The 18,103-nt window shown below is 51.8% G+C and overlaps 4 protein-coding genes across 4 annotated transcripts; 3 read left to right on the forward strand and 1 right to left on the reverse strand.

Moving 5' to 3' along the window:
• Positions 1-441: 441 nt before the first annotated feature.
• Positions 442-3,211, forward strand: BDV14DRAFT_209257 (putative C6 transcription factor; the record flags this gene model as incomplete). Its single annotated transcript, XM_073775599.1, has 4 exons — positions 442-827; positions 892-1,003; positions 1,101-1,780; positions 1,846-3,211. The coding sequence occupies 4 exons, from the start codon at positions 442-444 to the stop codon at positions 2,924-2,926; spliced, it is 2,259 nt and encodes a 752-aa protein (XP_073627622.1). The 3' UTR covers positions 2,927-3,211.
• Positions 3,212-4,319: 1,108 nt separating this feature from the next.
• Positions 4,320-10,304, forward strand: iml1 (GTPase-activating protein IML1). Its single transcript, XM_073775600.1, has one exon. The coding sequence runs from the start codon at positions 4,513-4,515 to the stop codon at positions 10,234-10,236; it is 5,724 nt and encodes a 1,907-aa protein (XP_073627623.1). The 5' UTR covers positions 4,320-4,512; the 3' UTR covers positions 10,237-10,304.
• A 56-nt stretch (positions 10,305-10,360) lies between these two features.
• BDV14DRAFT_74317 (putative sugar hydrolase) lies at positions 10,361-13,589 on the forward strand. Its single transcript, XM_073777419.1, has 5 exons — positions 10,361-10,863; positions 10,918-11,038; positions 11,098-11,161; positions 11,211-11,863; positions 11,922-13,589. The coding sequence occupies exons 1-5, from the start codon at positions 10,831-10,833 to the stop codon at positions 13,376-13,378; spliced, it is 2,328 nt and encodes a 775-aa protein (XP_073627624.1). The 5' UTR covers positions 10,361-10,830; the 3' UTR covers positions 13,379-13,589.
• On the reverse strand, positions 13,590-17,555 carry BDV14DRAFT_74314 (uncharacterized protein). The gene has a single exon (XM_073777418.1). The coding sequence runs from the start codon at positions 17,401-17,403 to the stop codon at positions 13,801-13,803; it is 3,603 nt and encodes a 1,200-aa protein (XP_073627625.1). The 5' UTR covers positions 17,404-17,555; the 3' UTR covers positions 13,590-13,800.
• Between the last annotated feature and the right edge of the window lie 548 nt (positions 17,556-18,103).

The raw sequence follows: 18,103 nt of genomic DNA on the forward strand, positions 1-18,103 counted from the left end.
TCTAGACGCGGGTTGGCGTCAGGAAGATCCGCCCAACCTTAATGAGGGGTGTCGACGTCTTGAACGAGCGGCATAAACAAGCCCCGGAATTGCTCGAGGAAAATACAGCCTGTTTTTCCTGGTCCATAGGAGCCTCCCGTCCTTGCTATCAAGACGGAGCTTAGTATGATTGGCGAAGCGTCCACTTTCCGCCCAGTGGGCGGTGCCCACGCAACCGGAAAAACAATCCGACCTACCAGAGCGCAGCATTTGCTTGCTCACCAGCGAAATGGCTTCAACTCCGTAGCTGCTGAGGGGCCGTATCTTTTGACTCCTTGTTTCAGCCCGACGACTATTATATAAGACACAACCCTCGAGATCGCCTCTCCATTTCGCTTGGTTGGAGTTGGACGGACGACAGGACATAAACCTCGTCTTAGTCCCTTCCTCTCCCCTCTAATAATGAGTGGTTATCCTTATCCACCATACCCGCCATCGTCTGAATTTCCAGAAAATGATCCGACTTATGGCTGGATAGCACCTCCTTTCCCTCAGCCTACGTTTCCGCCTCAAGTACTACCTGAGGTGGCCTCTGGCCAGCCTGAAGGCTTCGCTCAAGCTGCCGCTATCGCTGCCGCACAACCAGAGCAATTACTGAACAACAAAGTCGCGATACCGCGATCTGCAAATTCGGCCGCAGTGTCGAATCGAGGTCGTGTTAGTCGAGCATGCGAAAATTGCCGAGAGCAAAAAGTGAAATGCAGTGGGCAGCGTCCGACATGTCAACGATGTCAGGATGCGGAAATCCAATGTTCATACGGCGACCGCAAGCGCGAGAAGCTGGCGAGGTGCGCAACCTAGCTGAAATCCCTCAAGGGTCACGAGAGTTCGAAGACTGACGGCGTAGAATAGGCGGCTGAGTGACCTTACAGCCCGGGTTGATACTCTCGAGACTTTGCTGCAAAATATCTATCCAAATCTTGATTCTTTGTCCGCTCAATACGTCGAACGGATCTTCAGCGATGTAAGCGCCGCTCCACGCAGTCGGTTCCATGGGCATATTCGATTCCACATCCACACACTTTGACCTCGGAGTTTGCTCAGATTTAATTTTATAACAGCAGTACGACAAAGATCAGCCGCCGAGCCATCTACCGTCAGAAATCCCATCGCCTCTTCTCACCACTGATGCAGGGTCTTCGATAGGCGCTATCGATCTTACCAAAGAAGATTTCAACCATGACGAAAAAATACAAGCCATGGGCTTCGTTGGCGAGCACTCAGAAATTGCGTGGATTTATAGACTAAAAAAGCTACTCCATCATCTTCACCAAGGCCGACTAGACAGAGATCTAGCTCGCGATTACGTTACTGCAGCAAATTACTTTGTGGATGACTCCGACGTAATCATCTTGAGCAACGTCGATTTGTCGCGGCGCCCGCTTCCCACAGTTGCAGATCGTCTAGTCGAGAGCTTTTTCCAAGTTGTACACCCTTGTTTCCCGATCGTCAACAAAGCTATTTTTATGGATCAGTACAAGTCGTTTTACTCCTCACCTTCTGTTCGACCCGGAACGCGGTGGCTGGCGGTCCTCAATTTGATATTTGCTATCGCGATGAAACTTGTCCATAATAGCTCAAAAGACGATGAGACTACCACCGACGACCATAATGTATACTTTTCACGAGCCTGGAGACTCAGCATGGGCGACACTTCTCTATTGGGTCATCCAAACCTTCAGCAAGTCCAAGTTGAAGGGTTGATTACTTTCTATCTCATGACGGTGGGCCAGGCCAATAGGTGCGTTTATGTGCTCCTGGCTGTTATGCTATTTCTGTTACAATCATAGCTAATATTTCATTCAGGGCTTGGAGGCTTTCTGGGATTTCGATCCAATCAGCCATTACCATGGGGCTTAATCTTCGAAACGAAAGCAGCGCCATTCTATTCAGCTGGAGGGAGAACCGTTATAGAATCTGGTGGTCTATATACGTGCTGCACGTCTTGCTGTGTGTCATGACTGGACGTCTTCCCAGCAGTACTGATGATTCCTGTACCACTCCTCTTCCGGTACCTTTTTCGGAAGACGAATTCTCTAGGGGCGAAATTGAGCAGTTGATTGAGGATCATGATGCGCGTACTTCATTCATGCGAAATCTAGTGTCCCAATTCTCGGCACAATCGGCAGAAAGCGCGCTGGTACCCGACTCTGCCCGGCATCAAAACCCGAGTCATGGTCAACAGAGTGATCAGGTCGCGTCCGCTGCACTTCAGTTTCTGACACCTAACGCTTCATTGCATTTCCTTTACTTTGTGGAGCTGGGCCTAATCATGCGAAGAACAATCGACGCCCTATATGCTCCAGGAGCGGGGCGAAAATCATGGCATTCAATGGAAATGATCATTTCTGCTTTGAACAGTAGAACGGACAGTTGGCTCGACAAGCTTCCAGCCGAGCTTCATTTCACGCGGGGTGCACTTGCTTGCGAACGAGAGAGGCTCAGTCTTGCGTTTGCTTTTTATAGTACCAAGATACTTATAACTCAGCCCTGCCTTAGCCGCACTCTCCTGCAGGCTACTTGGGACGATAAGACCGAGGAATTTACTACCACCACGGCTGCAATGTGCATTGATATGGCTAGCTATATGCTGCAGCTTCTACCCGACGTACCGGACCTGACGTGGGCTTATCGGTTATCGCCATGGTGGTGCTCTGTGCATTATATCATGCAAGCAACCACCGTTCTCTTCACGAGCCTGGTCATTAAAGAAAGAGTGAACACGGTTCATCACTACAGGACATTTGAAAGTATTTCCAAGGCATCCAACTGGCTTTCGAGCTTGGCCGAAAAGGACCCCTCGGCGCACCGCGCTTTGGTCGCGGTTCAGGACCTGACGTCTTTCCGTGGAATTGAAGCTGCTCTGGAAGCTCAAAGGGAGAACTGACATTTCACCAAGCGCGGAATCTCAGCCACCTGACTGCGGACACTTTAGAATGATATAATAGTATGACCGCCTCGCCCTTCTGCCAGTACTGCGCACACGAATTTGTTCTGGTGGAATAGTGCGGCGCAATACTATCCAAAATTTTGTCAGTTTTGTTTGCCTGTCTCACTATCAAACCTCCCTTGGCTTGGTACGCAGTTTTCTTAACTTTAGTACAGGCCACTTCGACCGCACCCGTGGTTGCCAGCTCCGATTGACTCTAGCTGTGCTACAGTAGAAGAAATTAGCAGCTAATGGCCGAACAATGGGCCGGGGGCATGAGTATTTGGTTGATATACTGGAATTATTGGACAGGGATAACTGAAGCTATTTTCACAGGCCTCGGAAAGTGGGTCCTTGGCCCGCGGATTGATGGAGGAATATGCTGAGCAAACGAGTTTATGGAGAGATTGCATACCAGTTCCGAAACGAACAAAACAAATAGTTCCAGTACAACCAACGTCTCGCAGACCGCTTGTGCTTAGTCCTTGACGTAGAGCATCTGCTAGTGAAAGAGCTATGCCACAATGGGACCAAGACGAGTCACCTTTTTTGGGACACCCAACACAATTCGCTGGAGAAATGATCCGAACGCTCCTCGACCAGGCCGACTCGGCCGGTATTTGAAAATTCTGGCATTTTTACATTCCTGGGCAGCAGCATCGCGATCACGAGCCGCCAATCGGGTGGCATCGTTTCAGGTGCCCTGCCATTTGTTACATGGAGACCGCTCCTCCACATTGATATCACACCGGGTCCGACAGCTTCAAGCTAGGGAGTACGTTAACGTGACATGAACCCTCCAAAATGGGGTCCCACGGAGACCCTCACCGCAAAGAAGCTTGGCCGTTTGACTGAGACCGTACATTCGGTGCTAAATACACTACTACTAGTTATCATTCCAAGGGTAAGTAAGGGTAAAGCCTTTTGCAGTTTGTATTTTCACGTGATCAACCAATATATAGACCTATGGGGTATGCCCTAGATCTGAAGACATCTACCATATAGACTTAGCTGCCTTCTATACACACAATGAACCTGCCTACCAAACGTCTGTCAGAACAATATTCCCTAACACATCTTTTAGAGACTACGACTCTGCTCTTAAGAGCCAGTGTACTCCACTATCCGCCCAAACCTCCTTGCATTCCAGAAAACTATGGCCTTATCACTTACCAATAGTGCTGTGGACTCGGCAGACACAGCCCAGAGATAGAAGCGTCGCGTTAGTGCTTGGCCAATCAAAACTCAAGCGGATTTGACTTCCACAGCAGATATCCGTACCTCCACCCCTATCTCTTAAGCCCACCGCCCCAGCTAAAGATCACGTGCAGATAAGAGCCAAAGCCCATCACGTGGAGCGCGGTCCAATACGCCAATTACATCGCCGCATCGATAAACTTCAAGCGTTCATTCAACGTCCTCCAACTCCAAGAATCCATCTCAGGACTATTCACCGGCTCAATGCCGAATCAACAAATAGCAGGATACTATTAGCAATGAACCCCTGCGCCGGGACCGGACAGGGACCCTAGAGACGCGACAGGATGTCCATGCGGGCCCCGACACGCCCACCCTCGCACCTGAGACAGGTCAGCGCTGTAAGTGTAGGGACTGTCTCCACGGCCCGCTCGGTCGAGACATCGCGCTCCCACAATGACTCTAGCCATCATTCTACAAACTCCTCCCAACGTCACTATCAAGATCAAGGTCATGGTCAAGGTCAAGAGCATGGCAGCCAAGGACAAGGCCATGAGCCGCTCAGCGAAGACCCCGACCACCCTTCATCCTCGGACGGGCGGTCCCTGGGTTTCCTGGTGACAGGATTAGACCGACGACAGTGTTCGCTTTGGGTTCACGATGAGATGTTCTCGAAGGATGAGATCCTGTTTAATCAGGCTGCGTTTTCAGATACGGGGGTTAGGGATGGGGATGTTATTGAGATTTTGCCTGCTAGGGCGATGGGGGAGGGGTATGGGTATGGGTATGGTTCTGGGGGCGGGAGTGTGAAGGGCGAGTCTATGAGGTCGAGGTCGATGCGCGATAGGCATGGACATGGCGAAACGGAAACTGGATCCTCACCTCGCTCGCATGCAATGGCGAAATTCAGGACACCGCTTCAGACGCGGTGCTTGTTTGTTGCGAAGCCGCTGCCGCAGGAGATTAGTGGTCGGCAACCTAAACTGGAAATCTCTGTTACGAGCAGCGTGGCGAATATCTTCGGTTTCAAGAACCGGTCGACGGTTTATATCTCCATCGTTGAAAGGGCGCAGTGTGCGGCTTCGCATGTGGATGTTGCCTTTCGCGACCAGTTCCTTGTGCGCTCTGATATGTGGCGGCTTGTCATGTCTGAGTTGGCTGGGAGGATCATCTACAAGGGGCAGAAGATTGTCTTTATGGGGCATATCAAAGCGACTGTGAAGAATATTTTTATACGCGGGAAGAAAGTGCTTTCGGGATTCTTCTCGCCGCAGACGATTCCTGTTTTCAGAAGTGAAGCGGCGAAGTATGTCCTCTTTATTCAGATGAGTAGGGAGATGTGGGACTTTGACTCTGAGGGGACGGGCGACATCCTCTTTAGCAGGGTTATCAATGGCTTTCTACCAGAATTGTTCAAGCGGTGGGCGAATGCAGACGCCAGACATCTGGTGACCATCGTTCTCTTTACGCGAGTTGAGTACGATGCTTCGATAACGGGCCTTTCATCATCTCTCAACTCGGAGAATCTACGAAATGCGGCTGGCCCAAACCATGTGCCTACGCGGGACTTCTACCGCGTTGTGGTTAATGATATGGCTAGCGGGCACTGGACGACTATCCTCGATGAGTTGAAGAAGGATTTCAGAACGTTCTTGCGGGATGTTTCGATTCTCAAGACACCTGAGGATCCAGTTACGGGAACCAGTTCTACGAATGCGACTATCGGCGGTCGACCTAGTACCGCTCTTCGCGGAAATATTCTTGAGGCGGTGCACCTGGCTTCGTCGCATTTGTCCTTCGATCATATTGATCGTGATATGGTGCACACGGGGACGTCTATCATTGTAATCACGCCTGGAAGTGGTGTCTTTGAAGTATCGTACGAGTCGTTGACCTCAACGACAGAAGCGCTCACTAACCGCGGTATCGCTATTGACTTGGTCTGTCTAAGTCCCATGCCACTGCACTCGGTACCATTATTCAAATACCGAGAGCCGAACCGGCCAAGACCAGCATCTGGAATAGCTGATATTCAAGGTGGCGGGTATTCGCCGGAGATGCGGCAATCTTTCGCAAGCCTAACAAATCGCACACACTTCTCTCCGAAGTCGACTGTCTCGAGTACGCCTCCTGCCAGCGGACCACGCGGGGTATGGACTCCGGCACATGACTGGAGTTACGGCATTCCACATTGGCTTGACATTTCCTACTGGAATCCAGAGACGTATAGAGAGTCTCGGCGCATTCTGAAAAAGGACCCAAACGCGCCTATTCCGTTCACAGTGACTAAGAAGTCGAAGGTGTTTATGCCAAGAGTGCGAATGTACGAGATCCAAATGGGCGGTGTTATGGAGAGTGAGCAGTCGAATATCTCTATACCATACCTCTCGGAAGGACAAGGCATAACCAGGAGCTTAAGCTCAGCAAGCCTGGCACCATCCAGGTCTTCTTTACGACGAAACTATGGTTACAAACCTCCATTCAGCGACAGTTTACGACCAGGATCTTTCCTGGAAGGGCACATGGGAACACCTAAAGAAATGCTCACCAAATCGCAAAAAGTGTCCATGACCGCAAACTGGATGGATGACTACGACGACAATGTCTTCAGACCATTTTCCAGGCGGCATCAGCGCCGCAAACACAATAGGCCAAAACGGCCTAGTGAGCCTGAGGTGCAGCCAAATACACACGAGCGCCTTTCAGCGCGGTCGGTAACGCACCTCAGAGAGCAGGAAGTCAATCCGAACGAGTGGCCTCGGAAGGAGGCGTTGCCAAAGAGCTCAGCTTCTTCCTCTGCTGCTGCTAAAGAAACCACCGTTACAGCAGCCAGCAAGGCCGTTTCACCGCGGAAGCCTGCGCTTAAGGCAGCTTCCAGACCGAGTGCGCCGAGGATTTCCCGCACGATCAGCTTTGCGCTACGGGGGCTGGGCTTTGCTGGGCCGCCAAGAGCGCAGGCGATGGCAGAGGTTAACATAGCACATGCCACAGGTGAAGCGACTGCAGCGACGAAAAATGGTGCTGGGTCACTGCGCGAAGCAAAGAGCCATGAATCTTTCAACAGTGCATCTGATGCGGCTTCGACCCATACGGTCGTTGAAGCATCGCCCAATCCAAATACACCCAAAGCAAGTGCATCCTCGAAGCCGCGCTCGACGCAGAGTAGCAGCCCTAGTCTTACGCCCTCCAGACCGATTGATATCAATGTCCCATTGAAGGCACCTTCTGAAGACTCGGGGCAGCCCGCGCGCTCAGTGACAGGGTCGTACTCAAGCGCCCAACATCCGCTCAATGAAAAGAGCGGGCTGGGAATTAAGACTAAGACCGCAGTTCCTAGATTCGAATTGACTCCGAGTACTGGGCGCGAACAGGCGGGCAAGAATTCTCAGAATAGGCTTCTTGCTCCTTGGGTGCGGTCTGTTAATCCTTGTAACTTGCCTCGTGAGGTCTCGAGGGATACCAGCTGGTTTGGACGCTGGCAGCATGCGTATCCGAGACCTCCTCATGTTGCGGTCGTCAAATGGAAGAGTCTCAAGTCGCCTGCTATATTGCCCCTGACGACAGAGGAGTTCCCGATGAAGAATGAGCTTGAGACAGACTACCTGCAGACGCCGTACAGGGTATCTCCCAATGACGAGGAAGGAATCGAAGCACCAAAGACAACGGGCCTGCTAATGCGAGAAATGATCTCGCTACGTCTATCCCACGGCTTCCAGATAGTTGTTGGCAAAAATGTTGTCGAGGCTTCCCCGCGACACGCCCTTGTATCACCTAACGTCTTCGATACACAGACCCTAGGACAAGACGGCACGACCGTCTACCTATCCAAAGGCCACTCTATCCACCGCCTCACCTGCAACGGTGGTACCGAAGTCGAAGTCACGCGATACTTGCACAGAAGCCTTTCAGATCTCGCCCCTGAAATGAAGAGCGGGCTAGACAGTATGACGATGTACTCCGCCGCAATGCGCACAATCATGAGCAAAGAGTACGACGTGAAGCAGATCAACCTGCGCTCTTCGACAGAGGAGTATAACTGGAACTACGCAGACAACTATGTCGCCGGCCACCGTGATCATCTCTTCAACCCCGCGCAGCAGCTCCATTTCTGGCGCGTGCGGTATGTACTCATTCCGGTGCCTTTGCATGTCAACTCAAGGCACCAGACCCCCATCAATGAAGATAATGAGGAGGAAATTCACCTGCTTGGTATCAACCAGCTTACGCTTACCTGGCAAAGACATAAATATGTCCCTCTCGAGGAGAAGCGGATCGAGATCAAGAACAGGGGGCCGAACCCGCTGAATATCATTTATCAAACAAGGAATCCGTCGGAGGTTGTTGCTGCGGAGCCGAGCCTGCTTACGGATCCCGGCCTGGACAGTCTTCCTGCGCCATCATTGCCCGAGTCAAAATTGTTGGAACGGTCGAAAATCGATCTGACCACTCTGGCCGGAATCCTGCAGAGCGACCAGGGCGTAAAGATAATGGACCGCAGATGGCACAAGAGTTTCCACCCTCACTGTTTCGTCGGTAATGAGTTCGTGACATGGCTATGCCAGAACTTCAAAGACATCGATGGCCGCGAAGAAGCTGTCAAATTCGGGAACAAGCTACGAGAGCTCGAACTGTTCCATCACGTCAAGGGACAGCATGAACTGAAAGATGGTACTTACTTCTACCGATTCGCGGAAGAGCACTCTGTGAAACAGGCTGTGAAGAGGCCGGGGTCTAGGAATAGCTGGTTCCAGATCAAGTCGGACAAGTCTGTTCCCTCGACGCCTGTGGCGGATAATTGGAATAGCTCGCCTAGGAGTGCGCATTCTCGGAATGCGAGCCTTGAGCAAGCGCCGCCTCAAACACCGGTAACACCGACGAAGTCGAAGAACAAGACTACTGTTTTGCTGTCGAAGACACTGAAGCTTGATGTTGATCCTCGTAAGCGCTCGAATCGGCCTGAGGTCATTGACCTTCATTATGACCGGGTGCATAACCCTGACAACTGCTTCCATATCGAGCTCAGCTGGATGAATACCACGCCAAAGCTTATCGAGGATACAGTGCAATCGTGGGCTGCAACAGCTGAGAAGTTCGGGCTCAAGCTCGTGCAAGTGCCCATTGCTGAAGGCTGCGTCATCGACCAAACGCAGCCGTTCCGCCGGCCATACAAGGTGACGCTCCGCATCCCGCCTCCCAAAGGTCCGAACTCCAACCTATTCAATACAGCCTCATTCAGCCAGCAAGACGCGCCAGACCCTCACTACTTCCAAAAACTCATTCTCAAGAAATTCGACTTCGTCCTCGACTTCGAAGCCCGCTCTGCCTTCCCCTCAGACGTCGACGTCGGCTACTCCTGGGGAAGACCAGACTACAAATACCCGCAATACATCCATCAATCCGGCTGTCTACTCGTGCAACTGACACCAGAAGGCGAGTTTCTCGTCCTGGCCAACCGCCTCGTCAGTACCCGCACAACGCCCACCAGCCGCGACTACCACAACCGCGCAGAACACCACACCCACCACCGCACGCGCGAACCTATCGACCGCCTAGCCGTCTCCCCACGACTATCTCCCGCAGTCCGGCCCATCCACGATATATCCGGCACCACGAGCCCACTAAGCCAGTCCATCTTTGACAGCGCAAACCTCTACCGCGCCCCGGAGTACTACCTGCAAGGACTCGAAGAATTCTGCAACGACCCCGTGCGACTGGGTCAGCTTTATTCGGAATCCTTCATCTACCCGCCTTCTGCGAAAGCTGCGCCTGCTGCGGCAACGCCCACGACTGCAACAGCAAGCTTTATTGATAGCTCGATCCCGTCGCTGGAGTTGCCGGGTCCTGTTATCGGGCACCATATTTCGCCGCCGCCGGGGACGCCGAGTCGGCCTACGACTGGGGCTGGGGGAAATACCACTGGTGCTAGTGGTGGTTTAGCTTTGTCTTCTGTTGTAGGTTCGGGGAATCTGTCGTTTATTAATCCTCGAGCTAGACAGCGCTCGGAGAGTGTGGTTAGTAGGGGGAGTCCGAGGAGTGGTGGGTTGAGGCCGTTGAATTTGAGTGGGGCTTGATGTGTACTTGCAGTTATACTGTAGTATAGGATAGTAGCACTATAGTATACTTAATGAATATGAACATGAAAGTGACGATTTAGCCGGGTTCCGGTATTAGGCAAAATCCCTAGCTTCTACGGTACTACTGAGTAAGGGCCCCTAGCTCCTCTTCTCTTGACACCATCACCCCACTAACTAACCTCCACCTCCAACTTGCATCTACTCCTTCGCCCCATGATTCGTGGATATATTCAACATGATCATATGCTTCAATCACGATCCTCCCCCTACTTTCCTGCCCTCAATCTACATTCGGCCTCCGGCTACCCCTACCCCTCATCAATGGAATGACACAGCTCGCCCCGCCTTATGCACCGTCAACAATTAAGCCAGATCATAACGAACCGGAAGCAGAGGAAGACACGGCCAAGATAATGTGGAACAGGACGGAGTTTCGCCCTTTGCGGATGCGGAACTCCTAGCCTTACTTATAATTGGGTTTCTCCAGCCTCGACGCTAGCTGGAAGCTATCTTAACGTACGTCTGAGACTGTTCCCCTTGGTTGCCAATCGCATTCGACCAGCGGTTAAAACTCGACCATTTCGAGACAAGATGAAGTTCACGGAGGGCATGTGGCTCCTACGGGTACGCTCGATTCGATCGAATTTCTTTCTACGCATCTGGCTAACTCTTCTCTAGGAGGGCATTCGAATCGACTGGATGAGCAACGTTGAGCGAGTGGATGTTCAGCAGGATACAGAGACTGTCAATTTGCTTCTTAACAAATTCCAGCGGCATCGTGGCGATACGTTGAACTCTCGTGAGTCTTATTTTAGATCAAAGGCACGGGAGCCTGGCTGATTGACAATTGCTTGACAGCTACCGTCTCCGCACGGGTTACTTCGCCCTTGGAGGGTATAATTGGCGTCAAATTTATTCATTGGTAGGTTTCGCACCATTCTACTCTCCGCATCTACTAAATGGAATCACAGGGCCGGCGGCGTCGACAACGGCCCCCATTACGAACTCGCCTCATCGACCGGCCACACCTCCATCACACACGACCAGGGCCAAAGTGTCAAATATACCAGCGGCCCGCTAACCCTAACAGCAAACACAGCCCCCAACGAACTAGGCTTTAAATTCACCAGTCCCGATGGCAAAAAGCTCACGGGCAACTCCTGGCGTTCAGTCGGGTACGTCGCCGACAGCACAACGCCCAAATCGCGCTTCTCGGACGGCATCTTCTTCGAACGCCAGAATTATATGCTCTCCGAGCTGGACCTAGGCGTCGGCGAGAAACTCTACGGACTAGGCGAACGATTCGGACCATTCGTCAAGAACGGTCAGAGCGTCGACATATGGAATGAGGACGGCGGGACATCGTCTGAGCTCGCGTACAAGAATATCCCGTTTTACATTAGTTCGAAGGGGTACGGTGTTTTTGTTAATCACCCCGGGAAAGTTAGTCTTGAGTTGCAGAGTGAGCGAACAACGAGAGTGAATGTTTCTGTTGAGGGAGAGGAACTGGAGTACTTTGTTATTATGGGCGAGACGCCGAAGGAGATTCTGAGACGGTATACGGCTCTAACGGGGAAACCGAGTCTTGTTCCGGCTTGGAGCTATAATCTTTGGTTGACTACTAGTCTGTCCTTCCCTTTTCTGTCTACTATGGAGTATATGCTAATGTATTTTGTGGTCAGGCTTCACAACAAACTACTCCGAACAAACGGTAACATCCTTTCTCAACGGCTTCAAAGAGCGAGACCTCCCCCTGGGCGTCTTCCACTTCGACTGTTTCTGGATGAAATCATACCAATGGTGCGACTTCGACTTCGACAGCGACATGTTCCCCGATGCCGCGGGCTACCTAGCACGCCTCAAAGACCGCGGCCTGAAACTAAGCATCTGGATAAACCCCTACATCGGACAAGCCAGCCCGCTCTTTGAAATTGGTAAAAAAGAGGGTTACTTCATTACCCGGACCGACGGGTCAGTCTGGCAGTGGGATCTGTGGCAAGCCGGGATGGCAGTCATCGACTTTACGAACCCCAGGGCTGCAGAGTGGTATACGGGGCATCTGAAGAGACTTATGGACATGGGCATCGACACATTCAAGACTGATTTCGCTGAACGGATTCCCTACCGCGGTGTCAAGTATTTCGATAACTCGGATCCCGTACGGATGCACAATTACTACGCATTGCTCTACAATCGCATCGTCTACGACTCCATGATCGCCACCTCCGGCGCAAACAACAGCCTCCTCTTCGCGCGCTCCACATCAGTAGGAGGTCAAAAGTACCCCGTCCACTGGGGCGGCGACTGCGAATCCACTTACGAAGCCATGGCCGAGTCGTTGCGCGGTGGCCTCTCCCTAGGACTAAGCGGGTACATCTTCTGGGCCAGCGACATAGGCGGCTTTGAAGGGACACCCCCACCAGCACTCTACAAGCGCTGGGTCCAATTCGGGCTATTATCCTCGCACTCCCGGCTCCACGGTAGTTCGTCGTTCCGCGTCCCTTGGATTTATGGAGAAGATTGCTCTGATGTCCTCCGGGTCTGTGTGAAGAGGAAGATTAGTCTCACGCCTTATCTTCTTTCTGAGGCGCTTATTGGACATCGTACGGGGACACCACTGATGAGACCTATGTTTGTTGAATTTCCCGGTGATTTGAATACGTGGGCTCTGGATACGCAGTATATGTTTGGGTCTAATTTGCTCATTGCGCCGGTATTCTGCGATGAGGGGGTTGTGACATTCTATGTTCCGCGGACCTTTGAGGATGATGAGAAGGAAGAGCAGCTGGGGAGTTGGATCTCCTGGTTCGATCATTCCAAGGCGTACAAGGCTGGAAGGTGGTACACTGAGACACATGGGTTCGAGACACTGCCGATCTTGATTAGACCGAGCTCTATGACGCCCGTCAACTACAAGCTCGAGAAGCCGGAGGATGACCCGTGGGATGGGCTGGAGGTTATTGTGAATGGGTATTTGGGGGGTGATGGGGAGGCGAGAGTTGAAATTGTGGATCCGGCAAAGACGGCAGAGGTTTTGGGGGTTGTGAGTGTTGGTTTGAGGGGTGAGGAGGAAGTTGGTGTTAGTGTTGAGGGCGTTGAGGGTGAAAGGAGTGTTAAGGTGACTTCGGTCGGAAAGTAGTGCTTTTGGTCTGGCAGGGAGCCTAGAGGAAATTGATGACAGTCTCTGTTCTCTGCCGATTCACGAAAATAATCTACTGAGAGTACTAAACATGAAAAGGTACAGTGGAAGATCTACAAACTAAGGTAAGATGTTTTAATATCAATTCGGTTTATGTATGCTATAGTCAAGGCCGTTAACTCATCACGATCATGCAAAAGCACTGTGAAAGGAAGCCGAAGAACTGAATACATGGGTATCATAATCAAACAGAACAAGAACAAGAGACAAGAACTACTTGAAGATTAACAAACTGTCATGACTTCGATTATAACATCTGAAGTATCTCAGTTGTTGCCAAAGCGAGTTCGAAAATTAAAGACTTAGGAGTAAGGTCGAAAGTTCCAAGTGGATGAGGTAGTAAAAGCAAATTGTAGAGGTCCCTAGGCCAAGGACTCTTCAATGTCGAGGAGCCATTTGCGAACTCCTTCTCGCAGCGTGTTATCAACGCCAGTAATGAGGCGCTTGCGCTGTGTATCTGCCACGTCGAGCCCTCCCTGCTGTTCACCGCTGAGCTCAGCGGAAACACTGCGGACTACGTCTTCTAACGCCCCCAGGACCAGCCGGCGGCATTCGGCACGAGGCGCTTCAAGGGAAGGAATGTCATCACGCGCGGGGACAGACTCGGTTGCTCTGTCATTTTCCTTTCGTGCTCGTGATGGGGACGGTGCCCGGGTAGGTGCCAATGAGGATGATCCGCTCTGCGCTAGAACGCGTTCAAGCGCATCGACAAGCGTTCCATCCAAATCCATTACAGGCTCTTCCACAAACCGCTCCTCTACCTCGCGCATACCATATCCATCATATAGAGGATTAGGAGAAGGCATCCCGGACCCCATGACAGAAGGGAAGAAAGCGCTGACCTGAGAGTTTGACATGGAACCACCTGGAACATGACGGGGTGTTCCAGGAGTTGATAGTGCTCTCGGCGACATTGGCGATCTCACAGACCCATTCCCAAGAGCTCGACGCCTGAGACGCAGCCGCTTGACGGTAAAGGTCCGCACGTCAGTGATCAGAGTCGTGGCAACATCCACCCACTTCTCTGAACCATCAGTATCCAAGGCCACAGTATTGCTTGGCGTTGGCTCGGATTGCATTGCACGTTTAATGTCTGATTCTAGGTTTGCATAAGGCTTCACACCTTGAAGCAAAAAGTCATCATGGAAGGTTCTCAGCCATCCAGCGACGTTAATATTCGGCCCATCACTGTCTTTCGGCAGATGATGAAAGCCTGAGCCACTGCTATGAGTGGAACCAAACGCATCAACGCTCGTGACTGATGTGCGAGTCTTCTTAGGCGATGCCATTGTGGAGTCACCCGATGAGGATAAAGACATGAACCCAGGTAATGGAAGTTCAACATCCACAATTCCATCTTCTTCGCGGACAGATAACCTCAACGGTGTGTCTTTGTTGAAATCTGTTGTTGAAGACAGGTCTGGAGTATCCTCGTCAAACTTTCGTTGAGAACTGGAAGGTTGTGGAATGGAAATGTTTGCGCTAGTAGCGATTTGAGGGGGTTCTTCAGCAGGTGCTTCTTCGACCATGCGCTGGAGCGACGGCGAATGCTGCTTGGGTGGAATGTTATAAATCGAAGCCGAGCGCCGGCGATCAATCGGCGGTCCACCACTGCCATAGTCCGTCGCCGATCCCTGGCGAGAGGTCCATAGTCCACTGAAAAGACTACCCCACCGACCTCCAGCCGAAGGAAGACTACCGCTCGAACTCACATTAGAGCTTTCGCTTCTTTGTAGGTTCTTCAGCAAAGTTTCCGACGCTAGACTGTCTGCGCCTTCTCCGACAGCCGATTCTTCCCTTTCAACCCTTCCCTGCGATGCAAAGTGTGGTACAGGGACTGCATTGCCAGGGTTCGCTGTCGAGGTCGTTGGCGTACTAACGTTTTTGCTGCGAGCATCTTTCGCATGCATAGGGATCCCTATCGTTCGAATTGAACGAGCATCGGATCCTCTGCGATATACGCTGAAGTCGTTGTCGGCTTCGTCTGTTGACCTATGGGCCGTCTCATTTGACGAAGCACTAACAGACCTGTGATGATGCTCTTTATCAGACAGGTTCTTCAGCTGTAACCGGGCCCGGCGCTCAATGGCCCTGCGAAGCGGTTCCGGCCGCAAGACAGGCACACTAGGTGGGCTTTGAGAGACAGCACGAGTAGAGGCAGATGTGCCCGGTCGGAGTGGAGATGGTAGCGGTTCAAAGCGTTGCTTTGGTGGTAAAAACGCCGATAGAAGGAAGATGAGTCGCCGAGCAGTCATCTTATTATCTGAAATGATCACCGTTCTGTATGGGACGGCCGGCACCGCGTCCAACTGTGCAAAGAGCTTCTGCTGGGAATTATGCTGCGATCGATACCACTCGGGACCCAGGGCATTCAGCCATTCTGTATGGTTTCCCAGAAAAGCAGTGATCAAAACGAGGAAGAAGAAACTATGGTCCTTGTCTCCCATGGTGCGTATGATCGATCGACCCTCTTCGCGCCATACACCCCAGCGGCTTTGCCCTGTTATCACTCTTGGAATGTGCAAAGCACTACTAATGCGGCCAGCACTTCGAAGCGCCTCGGGTTTGAGCCTCGAATTTTGCAATGCGTTCGCGGGTAAGTGAAGGAAAGTCTGGTTAGTACGCTGCATGTTTGGAGGCTTTGCAGGCTTCGGTTGCAATCCCGAAAAGTCGACTTTTTTCAGCTCCAACAGTATTTCCGTTCGCGACAATCGTTCAAGATGTGACAATGTGCGGTTGATCACATCCCAATGATCAACAAGCATGTCAATCCGCTCGTCTAAGCTAGCAGGAGCGGATGCAAGGTTTTCATCAAAGAACCCTCCACGCCAGCGATTATCAGAGTCCAGCGAGCATGAGATTGCCGGCTTCGGTGAATCAGGGGCCTGGCTACTGAAACGCGACGCTGGCCGTGCAGCACTGCGAGATAACACCGGAATCTGTATAGTCATTGCAACTGCATACATTGGGGTTTTCTTTTCCTTGATCTTTTTACGCTTCGGTGTAGCGTGCATGACGTTGGGGAAGGGAAACCCAGTCTCGGGGAGAGACTCTTGAAGCAAGGAACTAGCAAGGTCTTGCCCATCGCCTGCATCGCCTGCTTCCGGCAAATTGACGCTGAACATCCTAGTCAGGAGAATAGTCACTTTGGAGCGAGACTTTTGACTTGGCCCAGCGAAACCGGGCGTGCTTCCGGTGGTATATGATTTCGTGAAAGAAGGATGGCGCATACCAGGAGACGTATTTCCAACTTCTCCCGGTGCGTCGTCCGCTGAAATTATATGCATCTTTGTGGAAGAGCCTCGGTAGCTGAATGCGCTGCTTCCAAAGATGCAATTCAGCAGTCCAGCATCATTCATATCCGTCGGCTGTCGCGAATGCATCGGCTCGTGGGGTCCCCCGGCTGGAGACATCGTCGAACTACGGTTGCGAGCACGCACAAGCGCGCTGGAAGTAGAAGATATAGACGACCGGCGGGTGTCAGTCCGAGCTGCGAAGGAACCTTGATCGGTCATTGACGACTGGGACAGATGACCACGCCGTTGGCGGGTGAAAGAAGACATTGTCCGAGCATGTCTATGCCCAGAATTCTCTGACACCTGAGGTCCCATACCAAGCCCGGCCGAGCGCGGTTCCGATGCATTCTCCGATGTATCGAGAAGTATGCATGGCTCTCTATCACCCAAGGAATTCTGAGCAATTACCACCCGGAAGTCCTTTTGAATATCAGACTCCAGATCCCCGCGGTCATCATAGTTGCCAGCTCCGGAGGCATTGGGGGAATTAAACCCGGTTTGTAGGGGGAAAGATTGCGTATTCGAGCGTCGCAGCACACTCGCATCTGGAAATAACAGGCCGGAGGTATGTTCCTCTTCGGTGACTGATTCGAGCTGAGGAGGAGGTTTGGAAGAATATGCCGACGGATTCAACGTCGAAGCCGCAGTATTCAAGAGTCGGCCAAGCATTGTGACGGCGCCGGTAAGGTAAGACTGGTCAGATGGGTAATGGTGGTTAAACGAATGACAGGTCGCAAATATGCGAGAATAAACGGACAGATCAAGTTAACACAGCGGAGAACGTAAATTCCACCCAATGCAAAGTAGATCGAACGAACAGCGTCCCCAGATAAATGCCCGGGCGCACGCTCAATAGAATTGAAGCCAAATCACCAACAGCCAGAGTCAACTGAACTGTAGTTCCCCATCACTCAATCTACCGAAAGAGGACCATCCTCGAGGAATCCGTCGACCCGAGGGGTAGATGCCGGATCTAGTTAAACGTTGCCTCCGGGCGACGGCAACGAAGTAAAGCAGGTAAAAAGGCTGTATATAGCAATTGGGGACCACTCCACCAGGGACAGTTGCAAAGCAGGTCAGAAGAGAAGAAGAGGGGAGGAGACGTGGCGGAGGGACGGAGTGGAGGGTGGATGGGTAACAAGAGGAAGGTGGTTGGGTCCTCCGAGTTGCTGAAGACTGAAGATGCCGAAAGGGCGGTGAAGGACAGCCCACCTCCAACTTGTCTATCTAAGGTCAGCCCTGCAGATGTGCAGCCTCATGGAGGCGGCAACCTCCTTCTTCAACCACTGATCACTTCCTCTCGCTCTGCACTCAGTCGCCGATTGGTGAGCCAAAAACCTTTATCTCTGCCAGATCAGATGCAAATGAC

The sequence above is a fragment of the Aspergillus stella-maris genome, assembly GCF_047715825.1.
Source record: "Aspergillus stella-maris strain CBS 113639 unplaced genomic scaffold BDV14scaffold_31, whole genome shotgun sequence".
Taxonomy (NCBI): Eukaryota; Fungi; Ascomycota; class Eurotiomycetes; order Eurotiales; family Aspergillaceae; genus Aspergillus; species Aspergillus stella-maris.

Excerpts from the sequence above, each read along its gene's own strand:
- BDV14DRAFT_74314 (XM_073777418.1), bottom strand. The coding sequence starts at position 17,403 with ATGCTTGGCCGACTCTTGAATACTGCGGCTTCGACGTTGAATCCGTCG.
- iml1 (XM_073775600.1), top strand. The coding sequence starts at position 4,513 with ATGTCCATGCGGGCCCCGACACGCCCACCCTCGCACCTGAGACAGGTC.
- BDV14DRAFT_74317 (XM_073777419.1), top strand. The coding sequence starts at position 10,831 with ATGAAGTTCACGGAGGGCATGTGGCTCCTACGG. Across the intron at positions 11,162-11,210 it reads GGCGTCAAATTTATTCATTG|GGCCGGCGGCGTCGACAACG; the intron begins GTAGGTTTCGCA and ends ATGGAATCACAG. Across the intron at positions 11,864-11,921 it reads TAATCTTTGGTTGACTACTA|GCTTCACAACAAACTACTCC; the intron begins GTCTGTCCTTCC and ends TTTTGTGGTCAG.